The sequence below is a fragment of the Ascidia mentula genome, chromosome 8, assembly GCF_947561715.1.
Source record: "Ascidia mentula chromosome 8, kaAscMent1.1, whole genome shotgun sequence".
Classification (NCBI taxonomy): Eukaryota; Metazoa; Chordata; class Ascidiacea; order Phlebobranchia; family Ascidiidae; genus Ascidia; species Ascidia mentula.
This window is the reverse complement of record NC_138573.1, coordinates 4243483-4260440: the sequence shown is the minus strand read 5'-3', so window position 1 is coordinate 4260440 and position 16958 is coordinate 4243483. Positions and strand designations below refer to the sequence as shown.

General features: G+C 38.4%; 6 protein-coding genes across 6 annotated transcripts; all 6 read right to left on the bottom strand.

Moving 5' to 3' along the window:
* Positions 1–191: 191 nt before the first annotated feature.
* Positions 192–2331, bottom strand: LOC145910867 (heparan sulfate glucosamine 3-O-sulfotransferase 3B1-like). Its single transcript, XM_082998081.1, has 5 exons — positions 2191–2331; positions 2007–2084; positions 1463–1602; positions 1092–1290; positions 192–716 (listed from the first exon to the last, which is right to left on the bottom strand). Exons 1-5 carry the CDS (start codon positions 2308–2310, stop codon positions 192–194), a joined length of 1062 nt encoding a protein of 353 aa, XP_082854207.1. The 5' UTR covers positions 2311–2331.
* Positions 2332–4638: 2307 nt separating this feature from the next.
* On the bottom strand, positions 4639–6367 carry LOC145910866 (heparan sulfate glucosamine 3-O-sulfotransferase 3B1-like). The gene is made up of 4 exons (XM_082998080.1): positions 6203–6367; positions 5935–6074; positions 5486–5681; positions 4639–5157 (listed from the first exon to the last, which is right to left on the bottom strand). Exons 1-4 carry the CDS (start codon positions 6365–6367, stop codon positions 4639–4641), a joined length of 1020 nt encoding a protein of 339 aa, XP_082854206.1.
* An 898-nt stretch (positions 6368–7265) lies between these two features.
* LOC145910863 (heparan sulfate glucosamine 3-O-sulfotransferase 3B1-like) lies at positions 7266–9168 on the bottom strand. The gene is made up of 5 exons (XM_082998075.1): positions 9025–9168; positions 8832–8927; positions 8532–8671; positions 8136–8355; positions 7266–7763 (listed from the first exon to the last, which is right to left on the bottom strand). The coding sequence occupies exons 1-5, from the start codon at positions 9166–9168 to the stop codon at positions 7266–7268; spliced, it is 1098 nt and encodes a 365-aa protein (XP_082854201.1).
* A 451-nt stretch (positions 9169–9619) lies between these two features.
* LOC145910862 (heparan sulfate glucosamine 3-O-sulfotransferase 6-like) lies at positions 9620–12198 on the bottom strand. Its single transcript, XM_082998073.1, has 5 exons — positions 12067–12198; positions 11418–11486; positions 11073–11212; positions 10198–10393; positions 9620–10135 (listed from the first exon to the last, which is right to left on the bottom strand). The coding sequence occupies exons 1-5, from the start codon at positions 12178–12180 to the stop codon at positions 9620–9622; spliced, it is 1035 nt and encodes a 344-aa protein (XP_082854199.1). The 5' UTR covers positions 12181–12198.
* Positions 12199–13851: 1653 nt separating this feature from the next.
* Positions 13852–15155, bottom strand: LOC145911054 (vacuolar ATPase assembly protein VMA22-like). Its single transcript, XM_082998295.1, has 3 exons — positions 14933–15155; positions 14462–14760; positions 13852–14356 (listed from the first exon to the last, which is right to left on the bottom strand). The coding sequence occupies exons 1-3, from the start codon at positions 15142–15144 to the stop codon at positions 14184–14186; spliced, it is 684 nt and encodes a 227-aa protein (XP_082854421.1). The 5' UTR covers positions 15145–15155; the 3' UTR covers positions 13852–14183.
* On the bottom strand, positions 15155–16763 carry LOC145911053 (phosducin-like protein). Its single transcript, XM_082998294.1, has 3 exons — positions 16284–16763; positions 16098–16223; positions 15155–15929 (listed from the first exon to the last, which is right to left on the bottom strand). Exons 1-3 carry the CDS (start codon positions 16683–16685, stop codon positions 15639–15641), a joined length of 819 nt encoding a protein of 272 aa, XP_082854420.1. The 5' UTR covers positions 16686–16763; the 3' UTR covers positions 15155–15638.
* Between the last annotated feature and the right edge of the window lie 195 nt (positions 16764–16958).

The window sequence follows — 16958 nt, the reverse complement described above, 5'->3', positions numbered from 1 at the left end:
CAGGTGACCCCGAAAATATCTTCCAGGAAACTACAAAATTACTTGACAGGAATTTTTATTTTCAAAGGAATGAAGCTATGCAAAGAATTTTGCGGAATCAGGATTTTGGTCAAGGACAGGCGTTGTGCAAGATTTGGGAAAATAAAAAAAAACATTTTGTAAAAACACAATCCCACTCGTTGGGTTAGATTTTACAAAATGTGTGTTTGTGTTAACGTGCTAAAGTGATCATTAAAAGGTCTGTAAAAGTTCTTAAGAAGGCCCCGAGCGTAGCTGGACAGTCCGGGTTGCGTGACTGTGTTGTTATCTACTTTGCGCGTCCTTCCTTTGCGTTCATCCAAACAGTATTGGCGATCGCTATTGACCCGACAGCAAAAAAATCCCTTTTTTGGAAGAAAAACGAAATGATGTGGTTGCACCTCTTCTGCCAATCCCAGATCTTTTTGGGCTTGTACCATAACTTGTCCAGGATTGGTAAGCAACTTTCTTCCGTCCACTATGATAAAATCTTCGCGCCTAAAGTACTTCAGCCAGTGCTGCAGAAAGTATGAGTAAACGCCTGTCATCAGGCCTTGAAGCAAACAATCGTCATTAAGTGCATCCATGTGTTTGTAAAGGTTTTGCGCCTTGTTGCTAGTTGGGGTCATTTTCTTGATTTTGGAAAATGCGAGATCAATAAACTCGTCAAAGTTTTCAGGTTCGTAGGGATAACAAGTCTGTAAATCACAATTGTTTTCTGTAATGTAAGCAGATAAGTGTTCTAGTCTGGTGTAATAATAAAACCACAAGTACTCACTAGTGCGTCGTTTAATGTCATTTTTCTATATTACGCAGTGTGGCCTTCCAGGTGTTGCTTTGATATAAACGAATTAAGGTATACTACGTAAGCAGATTCATATATTTAAAAGCTCAACACTATAAAAACCGCAGACCCAACGTTTAAAAAACATTTTTTGGCACGTCGTGTTGCCTTTGGAGTTAAAGACTTTATGTAACTTTCTTTTGGAGTTTGATTGGGCGAACACAATTAACGAATTAAACAATTTTTACGTGAAAAATTACGAACATAAGCCATGGTTGCATTTATTTACCTGGCCAGTTTCTTTTCTGTGTACAAAATCCGAAAAAGCACGTTCCACAGGGTCGCAAACAACCAACACAAATTTTGGGGTAGGAACATTTTCTTTTTCGTATGTTTCCTTGATGCGTTGCGGAACTTGCTTTGTGACGAAGTATTTTGGCGATTTTTCGTAAATAACGTCATTACCACCCGTCTTAGGCATTAGACTTCTGCGAAAAGAAGTTGTTAATTCACAATCATTGGCAATGCAATGCTCATAAGGTATAGGGGATATACGTCTACATAGTGTGTTAACTGCAAGAAGAAAATAAATTGGCTTTTTGTATTTTATTTCCAGGTATGTTAATAACGCGATTGTGTTATCGAATTTGGTAAACCTACTTGTAATATTCAGGCCCCTTCTCATACGTTTCATCAAAGAAGTGGGGTTCGCCCATGTTTGGAAGATGCACACGGCTGTGGATGTTCAGAAACATTTTAAAAGCTCCAGTTCCGCACTTTTTGCTTCCGATACCAATGATCTGCATATATCGTTTCCTTTTACTCTCTTTCTTTGGTTATTTTGGACAACACAGCGACTGATATGAATAATCGCGTGTGTAAGTCTGACAATTTATTTGACATAAGGTATCCCATGTTTATGCTTAAGCATAAGCCAAACCCGGCGAAAATACAATAATAATAAAATAGATTTTTTGGAAACATGAACGACTTGCAGATTGTAATGACCGATAGAATATCGCAAACTTACGATCTCCACGCAAATAACCCTGTTACATAACACAAACCCATTTTGCAAATATATTACATGCGCCTCTGTAACCTACATTAAACTAAAACTTTTTTCAAAGATCACAACGGTTTATTAAAATAAAAGTTATTGAGGAAATTACATGAAAGTATAGTTTTAAAATGTGGTTATTACCTGTGGCAATTGTGCTTTTTTAATCCGTTCACCCATAGCAGGTTGTATTGGCAGGAAAGTCTTTCTGTTGATGAACAGCTGCAACAATATAGAGTTGCTTCACGAAACAGCATTTTTTGCTTGTCTTGTGGTTTTGTTAATGGTGTTAAATATCAAAACTATTCTGTTTACACAAATTTATTACCTTCGAAAAGCTTTTAACCATACTTGGATTTGCACCGCTCGTCTTCAAATCAAAATACCTATGCGAAAGCACAAGCAAAACAACCACAGCAAAAACAACGTATACAAGACGTTTCCTCATTTTGTCTTACCTGTCCGTCATGCAGGTTCACATGATATGTTCCTTGCCTCTGGCGAATACACAAACACAGTCCCAGCGAGGTAAAAAAAGGTTTGGGATACCTTTACCTTTCGCACAATTTCACGTTTTGACCCAAGTTTTTATCCGGAAAATTGGCGATATTAAAACACTCCGGATTATCCGAAGATTCATGTCAAGAAGGAAATCAAGAATTATTTATACCTCTGATTTCGTACAAATTAAGCGAAGGTTAACCGAGATTTACTGTATAGTTGATATGGGTGTGTGTACAGAGGCCTATACGGTATATAACATCACTCCAGTCAGGTCATAATTAAATCGCTGCTAGTAAAAGCTACATGGAATATAGAATAATTACAAATTGTTGAAAAAACACAAAGTGTATAACGTGTATAGAAGGTGTTGTACCGTAGGTACACCTGTAGGTTTGTAATGTGTGTTTGCGGTAAGTTGCTGAAGTACTCGTTGAAATGACCCGAGCGTAGCTGGACAGGTAGGGTAACGGTGTTGGATATATAAACGTCACGTCCGTTGTGTTTAATATCGGCTATTACCATTGACTTGGGACCCAAGTAAATCCCTTCGTCGGGTAAAAACCAAATCTTCAGCTGATCCTAGGTCTTTTGGTTATGTAACATAACCTCGAGGATGTCGAGGATTAGCAAGCAACTTTCGTCCGTCTACTATGATAAAATCTTTGGGCCCAAAGTACTTCAGGCAGGCGCCTGCCATCACGTTTTGAAGCAAGCAATCATTGCTAAGTAATAGTGTATTCGAGTGCCGCAAGACTTTTCCCGACGTTAAATCAAAATACTTTTGCGATGGCAAAAGTATTTTAACCACAGCAATAACAACATAAACTAAGCGTTTTCTCGTTTTTCCTTACCTGTCATGAACATTAACTTTTACCGTCTTTGCTTCAATGACATTCCTAAGTTTCGAACCCTAACCCCTGATGACCATGCAATGCAACTGTAGTTCAAGATCACGAACTTGCGAGTATTACCATGTAATTATTAAAAGATTCTTGAATTTTCTTTTCTTATTGGTTAATTACAGCATTCCTTATTAAAAACAGTTTCAGTATCACTCTTTGTCAATGCAGGTGTAAAGTGTTGTAAATGTTGAAAACCTGACAATTTTTTATTCCAAAGCAAAATTGCCAGGCCCGAAAACCTCATGTTCGCGATACGTTAGCTGTGATCGCCAAGTAAGGACCTGCGCAGTGGGGCAAACCTGCCTATCATGCCATTGCATGTAATATTACTGCGTTATTGGATACGGTGGTAGAGATCCCCTACGTATATGTGAAGGTTGCCTGGCAAGTTGTGCGCTTGCGCACTAGTGTACCTTGGCCACAGTATACCCCGTGGAACCACCGAGCTTCTGCAGCTCAGTTGGTAAAGCGTTGGGCCTGGTTAGCCAAGTGTCGTGAGTTCAAACCTCACTGGGGAGCTTGATTTTCAAATCTCGCTCCGTCCTGTCAGGAAAAAGTGGCTGATCCAGCTAGGCTGTATTGCCTGGGCTGCCAAGCCCGAAAACCTCATGATCGTGCATGAGAATTTTGAAAGTTTCTAACCCCGGATTGAAAAAAAAACAGACTTGCGACAAAACAATTTAATGCAGTAATATTGCACAACAATATTATATGCAACCGCAGTTCGCGCAACACCCATCAAGAATTCAACGAGTCCGAAAAACACACAAGGCAAGCAAATAAGAAATAAACTGTATGTTGAAAGCTAATAATTTGAAAAAAACATTGAAAAATCGATTTTGCCTGCACGGGCATACTCAGTTTCTGCAAATACAAAGCTGCTACAGCAAATACAGAAATCTGTACGGAAAATGGTAAAATAAACACAAGAATAAAAGAAAGCTGAAGTACTCAATATATCCTGTACTGCTGTCTTCCCTATACACTACACTCCAATAAGGCGTTATGACTCCAGTGGCACTTGAATAAAATTGGGCGAATGACGTTAACACGCAACGTAACAACTTCCGCAGCAAGAACACACGACGGTAACACTAAACAAAACGTAACAGAATCAACGAAAAGAACTAATGAAGAAAAGTACGTTGCAAAAGCAACAAAACGCCAACAATATATCATTCACCAGATTGCGGAATGATCATTCTTCGGGTGTTACTTGAAGCTTGCGGGTTTAACCATCGGTTGTCCCGCAAATGTCACTGCAAAACAGTTGTCAATAAGTTGGTGTTTGGTGGGCGACCTGACATAACAATCGTTATGTATCGATTTGCAGTAAAACAAAAAATAAAAATACACTTACATCAGCAAAGCTATAAAATATGCGTTTGGGTTAGTTGGTTAAAATGTTCGTTGAAAGGTCTGTAAAAGTCTTCGAGGACGTACCGAGCGTTGATGGACAGATTGGTTTGTGTCACGGTACCATTGTTTTCCACTTTACGAGTCCTTCCTTTACTTTTATTTAGACAAAACGCTGGGTTACCACTGGTCCGAATACAGAAGAATCCTTTCTCTCGGAGAAAAACAAAATGTTCTGGTCGGATTTCAACTTCAAGGCCAAGATCCATTTGAGCTTTTAGCATAACTTCTCCTGGATTTGTGAGCAGTTTTCCTCCGTCTATAATAAGGAAGTCTTTGCTGGGGAAGTATTTGTACCAGTGCTGAAGAAAGTAGGAGTAGACACCTCGGAGAAGGGTGCGAGGTAGGTGTTTCTTGTAAAGAATGTCAATCCTTTTGTAAAAGCTTTGAATGTCCTCGTAGAATGGCGAAATTTCCGCAAATGCTTTAAATGCGAGTTTAATGTAGTCGTCAAAGTTGTGAGGTTTTGAATACTGAAATAAAAAGTATAACACCGGTGATTTTTGGCATAACTATTCCAACGTTATAGTTAAGCAAAGCGGCAATAATCACCAAACCTATTAGATCTTTGACTACTCGTGAAATATATGATTGTCCATGGGCCGAATAACAACATAGGCAAGGAGTGTGCATGGCGGCCCTTGGTTTTTCATGTGAATCGCGGCATTTGGCTAAGCCGAAAAAGGGGCTTGCACCCTGCATGGCATAGGTGTATATTGTTATCGCAAGTTTTGCGAAATTGAAATTGCGATTTAAATTCGATTTCAAGTTTTTTTTCGACGTTTTAGTTTTTTGACTTACGTTTGAACGTACACCGTGCACAAAATCCGAGTAAGCTCGCTGAACAGGATCGCAAACTACTAACACAAATTTGGGGGTGGAAACATTCTCCATCGCATAGGTTTCCTTGATCCGTTCGGGAACATCTTTGTTAACAAAGTAGTTTGGCGTTTTTTCAAATGTGATGTCTCTCCCTTTTGTTGCTGGCATTAAATTCCTGGACAAAAACTTAAATTTTGAAGTTGACCCAACTAATCTTTGAACAAACGTTGCACCGCCCAACATATATTTGCTAGGTAGCCTTTATGCGGCATGATGCAGTGGTTAAATCAATCATTTACTCAAAGTTACAACAGGAAAAACTGGTACAACTTTTTGTTCTACAAAAACAAGTACTCATAAAAACAACTCAAAAACTATATACACTTGGAAGTTGGTTTATCCACAACAACAAAAACTGGTAAACCCACTTGTAATACTCGATTCCTTTCTTATAACCTTTGTCAAAAAAGTGCGTCTCGCCGTTACTTAATACATGCACTCGACTGTGGAAGCTTAAAAATCTCCTGAACGCCGCAGTCCCGCACTTTTTACTTCCAATGCCAATTATCTGAGAAAAAGTGTCCGTATGAGCATGAAGCACTCCAAACTAAATAACCTATAAGTCGCTATGATGCATATAGACGTGAAACACGAATGTGGCATCCAATTGCTGTTTTAATGGCAAAACTGTCTTACTTGTGGCAGCTTGTGCGTTGGGGTCTCTTGGAAATTTATTGCCTCTAGGAATTGTTCAACGATGCTAGAAACCGCATTCCCCGATATTGAAACAAAGTGCTTTTGCGCAAGTAGAAGTAAAATAAATGCAACCACAACAAAAAAGTGCACTGAACGTTTCCTCATTTTTCCCTATCAGCTTTCCACACAATGTTTGTTAAAAGCTTTTTGATTGAAACAAATTTTGCAAACCGGAACATTTAATTAAACGATGGCAAAAGAAAATAAACGATCAACCGTTTGAATCCTTCCACGATGTTTTATGATGTTTTTCTATGTTCATGAATAGCAGTTTGCTTGATCAAGGCAATTGTGACATAAAAAGCATTGAACATAGCAACCTCCAAAAGGTTCAAACGTAAATGAGCAAGTGTGTTTAAAGTAACAGTAAAAGAACAAAGTGTTCTCTTCATTTTAATTTTTGTTTCCAAAGATGTTTGCAAACACGTTTTGACCTGTATCTTTCAGAAAGTACCAAAATAAACTTGTCGGCTGAGTTCGGTTGCGTTACTGTAGCATTTCGGCTGCAGCAGCATTGTAGGCCTATACGGTTTGTTGGTTATGATTATCCATTCGACAATGTTTCCAGCTGTGTAAACTAGTGCAGATAACTTCACAATATTTAATGCTCGTTGCAATCTCTGCTTAATTCTAAAGTCATGTTCATTCACATTTATACAAACTGCAACGCTAACCAAACAGTCAATGATATAGCAGTATAAGTGCGTAACTGCTGGTAAACATATACACGCAGAACATGCACACGGAAAACGGTCACGAGCTTTGACACTTCGAATCCAAGTTGGCCAGCAACGCAGTGATGCACAACATGCAGTACCTGTCGCAACCAGGAAGAGAACATAGTAAATAGATTATTCAATGCTTGCAAGCAAAACAGTGAGAAGGTCATGCGTGAACCAAAAATGCAATTAGCACTGGACGAAACCATGTGTTATAGCCTAACACATAGCATAGGACAATGTTTTTTGAGATAGCGATTGCAGATATTCAAAACAGAAGTGATTCACTTTAACAGGAGACTTAAATGTTTGATGAATGGTTTGTAAAAACGTTTTAATAATTTTGCTGACTCTTCGGAGAGATCGGGCTGCAAAGAAGCTCGATCTTGTATTTTCCGTGTATTGCCTTTAGCATGACCCAGACATATCGGATCTCTGTTGGCGATGGGTTTAATACAATAGAAGCCTTTATCTGGAACAAAAACAAAGTTCCGCGGGGTAATTTCAACCCTGAGACCCAAATCCCGCTGCGCTTTCACCAATGCATTCCCTGGGTTGGTCAGTAGTTCGTCGCCGTCGACGAACACGAAGTCTTTTCGCTCGAATATTTGCAACCACTGTGTAAGAAAGTAGGCATAGACACCACGGAGAAGAAACCAAAGTTTTTTGTCCTCCAGCAAGGCATTCATGCGCTTGAAGAAAGAGTTCACGTCATCTGTGGGCATTCCTGTTCTACCCAATGCGTAAGACACGTAATCATCAAACGATTCGAAGTTCTTTACCTATAAAATGAAAATTATACCCAAAATTTTTAACATCTTCCACACTTATATTTCCTGTAAGTCTAAACGCTGCAAATAGTCGAAATTTATATTTCTGTATCAATAAAATAAGATCATACACACGTTTCGGTGAACTCTTTATTGAGTGCTCGGAATAGCTATAGTGATACGTACAGAGACAAATCCGTCGGTCAACACCAACCTGCACAGGCTTATTGCTGTAGTGATTTCATGACATTTTCTCCTGTCACTCACACTTAGTAAGTATTAGCAGCCCCTTTCTTTTGTATACATGTACTCCAAACTCTTGCCCTTTGGGTAACTTAGTGATTTTTCTCACGGGAAATGATACGGAAAGTCTGTATTGCTTACCAGTGCTAATTTAAGTGGGTCTTCCGGGTGTCTCTTGGCCTGTGAAAAATCGGAGAAAGCTCGTTGTACTGGATCGCAGAACACAAGCAACAGCGTGGGATTAGTTGTGTTCTCTTTGGCGTACGTTTTCACAATACGTCGGGGAACGAGTTTGTTTCCAAAGTAATTTGGAGTTTTTTCGAAGGCAATTTGTTCATCGTGAACATTCGGCAGAAGAGATCTAAAATTCAATTTTTGTAAATTTGTGCGTAAAATCGAATTATGTTGGCAAATTCTGAAATGTTAACGACAAAAAAAGTTGAAAGAAATCAATTGTTAACCGGAAATCACTTCATATTTCCGCCACGCCAAGAAGGTGAAACTTAATTGAAACTAAAGCGAAAAAACCTGCTTTACTTGTAGTAACTTGTTCCGTTAAAATAGAAATCATCGAAGAAGTGAGTTTCAGCTTGCCTAGTGGTGCTTATTCGACTGTGATGTCGAATAAATTGACGAAACGCACCGGTTCCACACTTTTTGCAGCCTATCCCGATAATCTGTAAATAAATCATTGATAACGAACAAATACTGGAGTCTGCCGAAAAGCACAACGTTGTTTTTTTGAAATGTGTGTTTTACGAAATTTGTGTAGGTTAAGCATGAACCTAAAAATTGATTGAAATTTATCGACATGCAAGGAATGTAAAGTCGACTTACTCCAGGGAGCTTTTTATGAATCAGGTCATTTTCATCAATTACTTCATCACTCCTGATGTGTTCCTTGTCGTGGCTTCGAAAGTGTTTTTTGGTCTGCTGCAGAAAATGCGAAAAAGGGCAAAAGCGGCAATTGTGTAAACAATACAAACGATTGTATTAAGTGCCTTTATACAACTTGTTGACAAATACCTACGTCATCATAGCTGGTTGCAATGTTGCTCTTCACATCCGTGAAGGTCAGGAAGTAAAACGTCAGAATGGCGACAGTGCCGGCAAGTTGCAACTTTCTAGTATTACTGCATTGAAATAATTTTCCGCATCCATTCCACTCAAACATTACAGTTCCACCGGTACAGCGGATATAACTTTAGCGGGAAAACTGCAGTTGGTATTACACGGATAAAACCTATTCGGAACATAAAATCGATTTGGTTTGTTAAGCAGAATAATAATATCATAACCACATACTACACATTCAAAGTTTTGTCAAAGTTTCTTTTGAGCTTAAAAACAGTTTCTATGTACATTGCAAAGCTCACTAAACGATGTGGAAAACGACGACACAGCGGTCGATGCAAGTATGCTCGACATAGCAAGGAACAAAAACATATTCATTGCACGTTTACGATATTTAGTTGAGTACTGTGGTTTGCATCCGGGTATGACCACCGACAAATCTTTACATGGCCGGTTTTTACAGTTGCTGGCATAAGTTTTAATGCATGTAATGAACAAATATACTAAAAAGAAATTTTTAAACAATCCATTACAAATTTACGATAGGAAGCCTAAAAAACATGCATCTGAGTTAAACGATTGAAATGTTCGTTAAACGGTCTGTAGAAGTCTTCAAGGATTTTTCGAGCGTGGACCGACAATTGTGGCTGCACCACAATCCCGTTCTTTACCTTTCGAGTCCTGCCCTTCACTTCGCCCAAACATTCTTTTTTGCCTCCAGGAGGCCGAACACAAAAGAATCCTTTTGCCCGATTAAAAACAAAATGTCGAGGCGTGATCTCGGCTTTTAAACCCAGATCTTTCTGTGCTTTTAGCATCACCTCTCCTGGGTTTGTCAGCAGTTTTCCGCCTTGTACAATAACAAAGTCTTCGCGGGGAAAGTAGTGGAGCCAGTGCTGAAGAAAGTAAGAATATACGCCTCTGATCACGTTCCGGAGCTGACGATCTTCGTAAAGTTCATCCATGTGTCGATAAAACAACTGCACATCATCGGTAAGTGGAGTTATCGCCTCGATTTTGTTAAACGCGTATTCCAGGTATTCGTCGAAATTGTGGGGTTGGGAAACCTAAAGTTAAACGAGCAATATTTGGTGTAAAAATAACATGAAAGCATTGTATTGGGCCTCACATTGTGGATTTCGGCTTGGAAGAAGTCGGAATACGCTCGTTGTACCGGATCACAAACCACCAACACAAATTTGGGAGTTGAAACGTTTTCGCTTCTGTATGTTTGTTTGATGCGCTGGGGAACCTCTTTGGTAACGATGTATTTGGGCGTTTTTTCAAAGGTCAGGTCAGTATCTCTTGTCAGTGGCATAAAATTCCTATAAAAAACAACAGAGAAGTGTTATGTGTGTTGCTTTATTTTGCAAAGGATACGTAAAAAGGTTAAGTCATCGATTTAATTACATACAGAACTAACAAAATTCTTTATCATACATATATGACAAATGATGAAGTTTGGGCCGTTGCTTAGTTCAGTGCTTGTTAACCTTTTTCGGTTATGTTCATTCCTGAGTCTTCGGCATTTTATTCCCTCAAATATTGTACTCTGCATTTCATTTTTACACAACAGTAACTTAGTCTATTAAGAAGCCATCATCAGAGAAAACCGAATCGAATAAATTCGCAATCACCAACTGTTCATGATTGACAATGTTGGTTATTGGATAAATGTTCAGTAAAACCAAACATTGACTTTAACGCCCAAAACTTTTATTCAGTTTGGTGAACCATTTACCGTATACCAGTGGTTTTCAAACTGTGGCTTGGTAAGATTTGCGACACTTGCAACACACCAGTCATGTCCATCAGAACGATTTGTTCCAGGGCTCACAATTTGCTGTTACAGAAGGCTGACCTAACTTATTAATCGCCTTCTTTTCCCCAAAAAATGTTTTGATTTCCATTAATTTGATTAAATAGTGTCGCCTTGGAAAACCAAAAACGACGCATAATTTAGTAGAAATTATTTTTGTTCTATTTACAAGTTACTGATTTTACTTGTAATGCTGAATTCCTTTTCCATAAGCTTGATCGAAGAAATGCGTTTCGTCTATTTGCGTTATGTGTACGCGGCTGTGGAACTTCAGAAAGGTTTTGAATGCAGCAGTGCCACATTTTTTGCTTCCGATTCCAATAATCTACAAACGTGGTTTCGGCAGTTTAATGATTCAGTGAAAGGAATGGAAAAATGCACTGGTGACATAGCGCATAGGGGCAATAAAGAGTTGAAAATTTTAAAATTGTATTACCATTTGTTTTATTAAAAGTTTTTTTTTCTATACAATCATGCATGAAATTATATTGCACCCTTCAACGCGGAAGAGGAGAAATTGCACATCGAACCTGCGGTAGACGACGTCGAAAAGTATTCTTGTCATCAACAGGTTTAATTGTTGCGTGGGCTTGCCTGGTCTGAGGAAAAATACAAAGTTTACAACAGCACAAAACCACGATGTAATGGCTTTCAAATTTCAAAGCTCTATAATTTCCTTAAACCCTATTAATGTCACAACGTGATTGTTTTCTCAATGTTTTTTATGCACACAAAGCGTCAATTATGTGGTAATTTATTTTTCTTCTTGATCTTTGAAAGTTTTATAGCAGAAGCAGCAGCAGCTGCTAAGCGTAAAAAAGTCGTTTAAAATCGCAAGTGTTGGCACGTCAAGAAGCCTTTACGCTAGGCTTACTTTCAAAGTCTTGGAACGCGCTAAATTAATTACTTGTAGGTGATTGCTTTTGTCATTCGTCTGCGTGAAGTTTGGTTGAAACAGCATGTCCTTAAATAAACGGCAACGGTGAGTGTGACTTATCGCCTCAAGCACATTTAGGAGCTTTTGAGATACGTTTTAGCGAAGACCGCGGTATTGTTTACATTATATCCACATCCATACAAGCGTTTCTGTGATTTGCAAAAAGTACTTGAACTTTTGCAAAATACGTGTTGGTCCTATACCATGTGTGTAGCCTATGTAATGATCTGTCGTGCTCTTACCTCGGACAACTTGGATACATCGGTCGTACCAAAACAATCCAGGTATTTACAATACGTCGACAATGCAAGCAGACAGCTTACAAACCCAATTGCACAGAAAATACGGTTTTTCATCCTAAAGTAAAGCTGACCTAACTATTTGGATGGCATCTGAAGAGTGCTAAACGAATGTTGGACTACTCCATTGACTCTCACATATGGACCGTGTCATGCCTCAGTGAGCACAAATAATCAGTGAAGCGTTTCCATTATAATTGTGCAACATTTAAAAACAGAGGTGAAATTTATCTTAAACTTGTTTTGATGACGTAATCGTTATTTTCTGACGAGGTTTTCGATTCTAGGAATCATTTGCCATTCTATCTCAGCGACTGTAAAAAATATCAGCACTTACTTTTTCAAAACATGATAAATACTGTAACTTTTTCCACGTATTTACCATGTTAACATCTGCCGACTTTCAAACAAAGAAAAATAGTAAAGACTAAATACATTTTTTAAATAAACGCAATGTCAAATTCAAGCGTGTTATGAGGTGCTGCAAGAAAAGACATTTATTGTATTGCTGTGTAACTGACTTAAAAAGCGCATATTGTTGTCAACTGCAGCTGCCACAATGTTACATTTTGTACAAATACAAAAAAAAGAGATCTGTTGCTCTGCTGTCACAACAGTTTCACATGTCTTTATTTAAATAACAGTTTTGACTATTTTTCTACACGATTATCTTCTCCAACAACTATTGCATATCATTATGTGCAGTAGCAAAAAGCAAAAAAAAGGCGCAATCATGAAAACATATGTCTTGGTCTTGTTATCTGAAATATTTCTTTTGTGTTTTAGTTGTGTTTGCCTTACGTCGGCAGCACAGTAAACTTAATTCTGCAGTACATGTGTTTGTGCTTGTGTTTGGCAGCTGGCGTTTTAGAAATAATACAATGACATCGGCGAAGCATCGATCAAAGATTTACGGCTACATGTTCATTTTAAAAGGGGTGACTTTGTTTTCTGATTTTCTGTTTGCAAATCATACATAAAGCAATCCGCTAATCCCTTCGAGTGGCGTTCAATCCTTGTGCGGTAACAATTGGTCGAAAATAGGCCGCGAATCTGAAGACGCCATCTGTCCGAGAGGATTAAGGATATCATCCGAGCAGTGCTCTGCAACCAATTCGTAAACATACCTTAGCTTAGCCTGATACACCGACGTTATGTACGCCCTTTACTGAAATCACAAACAGAAATCTATATCGAACATGACAAGTTATTTTTATTCTTTTTAGAGTTAAATTCGCATAGAAGTATACGTGCCCAAACCCAGTACTTCGTAATGCATTTTTTGCTAATGAGCCATTACCGGTTTCCGCCTTTGTACACTTTTGCCGTCAACAATAAACAACATGGACCAATGAGCGAACGTTTAAAATTGCGCGTAAATGCTTTGGAGGGACTTAATGACATCGCAACAGGTCATACAGAAAAATGACCCACGCTTTAACCGACAAGGCTTTGTACTAAGACTCTAGTTCCTGCATTAAAATGGAAAGATAATCTCTTTGCACATATCCAACCCAGCCAACCAATGCAATCAGCAGTAATCCGTATGAGGGGATTTGCCACAACAGTGAAGGATCCTTGTTTCTTTGCTGCCACTAAAATTTCTACGTGCGCCTTTAAAAAAAATGATTTAAATACTCACATTTAAACACAGTTTTTCTTCGGGTATCACAACGTAGATTGTGAAATATAAGTACAGACCATATATCATTCCCAACGCTACACTGTAATGAATAAATTTTATTATTGACATAATAAGTTTTTGGTGTACCGGTATTGCACAGGCGACAGGTGAAACAAACACGGGGATCTACACTTTTGCTGGCAAAGACATGACAATATTCAAGGCACCTATTCATAATTAGTTGGAAATATAAGGCCGAGAAATGGCAACGGGACATTTATAAGATCATTGTTATTGTAATATGTTCATGACTATTGCAAAAAGGTATACACAGTTGACAGTTTGCTTCACAACGTTAAAGAGATGCACATAAAAACAAGGAACAAACAAAACCATAGCAACAAAATTAAAAAAAAAACCTTGTTATGGTATTTTGTTATTCCTGTGCTTCGTTTTGTGTGAGAGCAGGATCCACTTCAGAATAGGGTGGAGGACTGTCTTCATCTGCTTCGGCCAACTCAGTCTGTTTTCCTCGGGCAACTTGATAGAGCCTCTGTTTGTACTCGAATTTATTCCGTAAGGTGCATATATCACAACTTATTTCAGCGGCTGTAAAATACATGTTATAAACAAAGATTGTCATCACATTGGGACTAAAAAACCTTAACTATTTTTTAAAGACTGATACTCGATTGAAAACTAGACAGTGCATACCTTTTACAAATAAACCTTGTGCTTGCCGTAGGCTCTGAGGAACTAGAACCCCAAACCACCGGAGTGGATCAGTTGAGGACAGCGAAGGCTTTGGCTTCTCTTTCACATTCATCTCCTTCAGAAGTTCATCCAATTCCTTGTCTTCATCTTCAGGTGCATCCTGCTCAGCAGGTTGGTGTCTCTTGCGAAGCTCTTGGCTGTTTCGTGGTTCTTCTTCAGTATTTGCAGACTCATAAAACTTGGAGCGAACACACTTAAATATCCTCCAGTTGTCATCGGAAGAACTTTCTTCACTGACGCTACAAATAAGGATGTCTAATTTGTAGGATATTTATGCCTATGCTGCAATGGATAGCAAATCTTGGTTCAACAAACAATAAGTTAAAGGGACAAACTTTTGAACTGGTAACATTTTTCATCTGCTATTATGTCAAAATTTAAACAAAAAAAAACACTTTTTTGTAAACTCACTTGCTGTCCACAAATAGCTGAGGGGTCATTTCTGGAGCATACTGTAGTTTTGAAACACGGTCAACACCAACAGCATATCTTGCCTTAGCAAGACACAAAAATCCATCCTGAATATATTTTTCTTGTTCTTGCTTCTTCTCATGTATTTCTGCCACCAACTCTAGCAGACTTAAACACAACAGATCCAGTTCTTTTTCTAACTGATGGTCCATATTGCGTCAATCTGAAAAAAAACATACAAATAAAACACAATACAGACACACTTCTGTTTATGATTCAAAAAAGTTTGGAGCGGAAGAACAACATACAACAAAATATGTGGCGCTGAAAAAATGGATGAGGTTAACACGCACAAATAGGGGGTGGAAAATATGTAAACTAAAGCATCATTGCACATAAACTTCTTGTTGTAGTCAAAATTACAAATTACAGTCTACCAATTTGTCTGCATTGTAGCATGTGTCACATCTATCAGGACAAGCTAAAATGGCATGCAATTGATTATCTCCCAAAACAGATAATTAGTTTTCCTTTGAAATATAACATAACACCAGAAATGGGTCAAAGTTATCAAATATATAAACCAGAGATAAAATGCCTAAACACAAAGCCAACCACTATTGATACAATTCATGCATACACTGCATCATGAAAACCCAAAACAAGAAAATAGTCCAACAGTCAAGAATTGGAATTTAATCGAGACTTAGTCCTCATCGCTACTGTCTCTTCTGTCTACATCATTTTCTTTTGCCACAACGCCACCATTCTGACCATTTTCTGGCAGCAAACTGTAGCTGTGAAGGAAACTTTCAACGTCCACTGCATAAAAGTCTTCACCAAGAGTGTCAGATAGATGAACAAAATTTCCAATAATTTCATTGTTTTTGTATGCTAGAAGTGCAGGAAGAGCATTGTTTATGAACTCTGAAGAGACACGGGCATCGGTGGCTTTAATACGACAAAACTTGACAGTTCGATATTCCTTTGCAAGCACCTGCACACAAATTACATTATAAGCTAACGCCTAAAAGGACATTCTAAAATGTTAACATTTAGCACTAATGACTTTATTATTAATAAATTTTCCTGTTCCTAGCTTCAATTTATTCATTGTTTTAATGTATTTACTTGCATATATTTTAAATACAGGTTAACAAATTACCTGCAAACAACCATTCATTGCTATACATGCAGGTTGCTTTTCATCATAGATGTGAATAAGTATTGTGACAAAGCGCTTCTCATTTTCAATCTCCTCAACATAGTTGCTCGCATCCAAGTTTGTCACCTGATATTCAAACACAAATTATTTTTATGATTGTCCAACAATATTAAACAAATCACCAACCTTTCCAAAAGTCAAACCAGACCATCTGGAAGCGAATTTTTGTTGCAACTCCCTAATCCTCTTCTGATTATACCACTCAAGGAAGTTAGCATCATCTTCGTCAATGTCTTCATCACACTTTCCAGCATCCGGATTACAAGTCATTGACAGTTTTTTTATTAACTGCTTCCTTTCAATCTCTTCCTTTTTACGCTTTTCTGAGGCCATGCGTTGATAACTGCGCCAATCTTCGATAACCCCTTTCGGACCAGTTTGTACAACCGGTTTCCCATCCGCATTTCTGGGCTTGGGCGCAGGCAGAGTGCTTTCAGGTCCGTTATCTTCTGCTTCGTCCTCGGACGAGCTGCAATAATTATCTACTTTCTCCCCTAACATCTTATCATCTATTGAACTTAACGCCATCTTCTGTTCTACGTCCTGTGTACTGTGCGAATGCCTGAAATCGAATGAAGAAGCAAGATCTGTTACAAGCGGTTTAAAAATGCAGCTTCGCACTCACATGACAAGTGTGATCTGATGACCTGTGTTTCCACCTAACGGCTGGCTCATTGTTAACGTTTATACACCCGAGGACGCCAACACATGTTTTCGCAAAAAATGTAAAATATAGCTAAATTCGCACCAAAGAATGTTAAATGACGAAAATCTGGGCATGTTAGGACGAACGAAAGACAG

Coding starts and splice junctions, on each gene's coding strand:
- LOC145910867 (XM_082998081.1), bottom strand. CDS start 2,310: ATGAGGAAACGTCTTGTATACGTTGTTTTTGCTGTGGTTGTTTTGCTT. Junction 2,085..2,190: donor TGGTTAAAAGCTTTTCGAAG/GTAATAAATTTG, acceptor ATATTGTTGCAG/CTGTTCATCAACAGAAAGAC. Junction 1,603..2,006: donor AAAAAGCACAATTGCCACAG/GTAATAACCACA, acceptor CGATATATGCAG/ATCATTGGTATCGGAAGCAA.
- LOC145910866 (XM_082998080.1), bottom strand. CDS start 6,367: ATGAGGAAACGTTCAGTGCACTTTTTTGTTGTGGTTGCATTTATTTTA. Junction 6,075..6,202: donor CAACGCACAAGCTGCCACAA/GTAAGACAGTTT, acceptor ACTTTTTCTCAG/ATAATTGGCATTGGAAGTAA. Junction 5,158..5,485: donor TGCACGGTGTACGTTCAAAC/GTAAGTCAAAAA, acceptor TTTTTATTTCAG/TATTCAAAACCTCACAACTT.
- LOC145910863 (XM_082998075.1), bottom strand. CDS start 9,168: ATGTTTGAGTGGAATGGATGCGGAAAATTATTTCAATGCAGTAATACT. Junction 8,672..8,831: donor TTCATAAAAAGCTCCCTGGA/GTAAGTCGACTT, acceptor ATTTATTTACAG/ATTATCGGGATAGGCTGCAA. Junction 8,356..8,531: donor AACGGAACAAGTTACTACAA/GTAAAGCAGGTT, acceptor ATTGAATTTTAG/ATCTCTTCTGCCGAATGTTC.
- LOC145910862 (XM_082998073.1), bottom strand. CDS start 12,180: ATGAAAAACCGTATTTTCTGTGCAATTGGGTTTGTAAGCTGTCTGCTT. Junction 11,213..11,417: donor TTCGACGTCGTCTACCGCAG/GTTCGATGTGCA, acceptor CCACGTTTGTAG/ATTATTGGAATCGGAAGCAA. Junction 10,394..11,072: donor AAAGGAATTCAGCATTACAA/GTAAAATCAGTA, acceptor TGTTTTTTATAG/GAATTTTATGCCACTGACAA.
- LOC145911054 (XM_082998295.1), bottom strand. CDS start 15,144: ATGGACCATCAGTTAGAAAAAGAACTGGATCTGTTGTGTTTAAGTCTG. Junction 14,761..14,932: donor CAGCTATTTGTGGACAGCAA/GTGAGTTTACAA, acceptor CCTTATTTGTAG/CGTCAGTGAAGAAAGTTCTT. Junction 14,357..14,461: donor ACAAGGTTTATTTGTAAAAG/GTATGCACTGTC, acceptor TGTATTTTACAG/CCGCTGAAATAAGTTGTGAT.
- LOC145911053 (XM_082998294.1), bottom strand. CDS start 16,685: ATGGCGTTAAGTTCAATAGATGATAAGATGTTAGGGGAGAAAGTAGAT. Junction 16,224..16,283: donor CTGGTTTGACTTTTGGAAAG/GTTGGTGATTTG, acceptor TTTGAATATCAG/GTGACAAACTTGGATGCGAG. Junction 15,930..16,097: donor CAATGAATGGTTGTTTGCAG/GTAATTTGTTAA, acceptor ATTTGTGTGCAG/GTGCTTGCAAAGGAATATCG.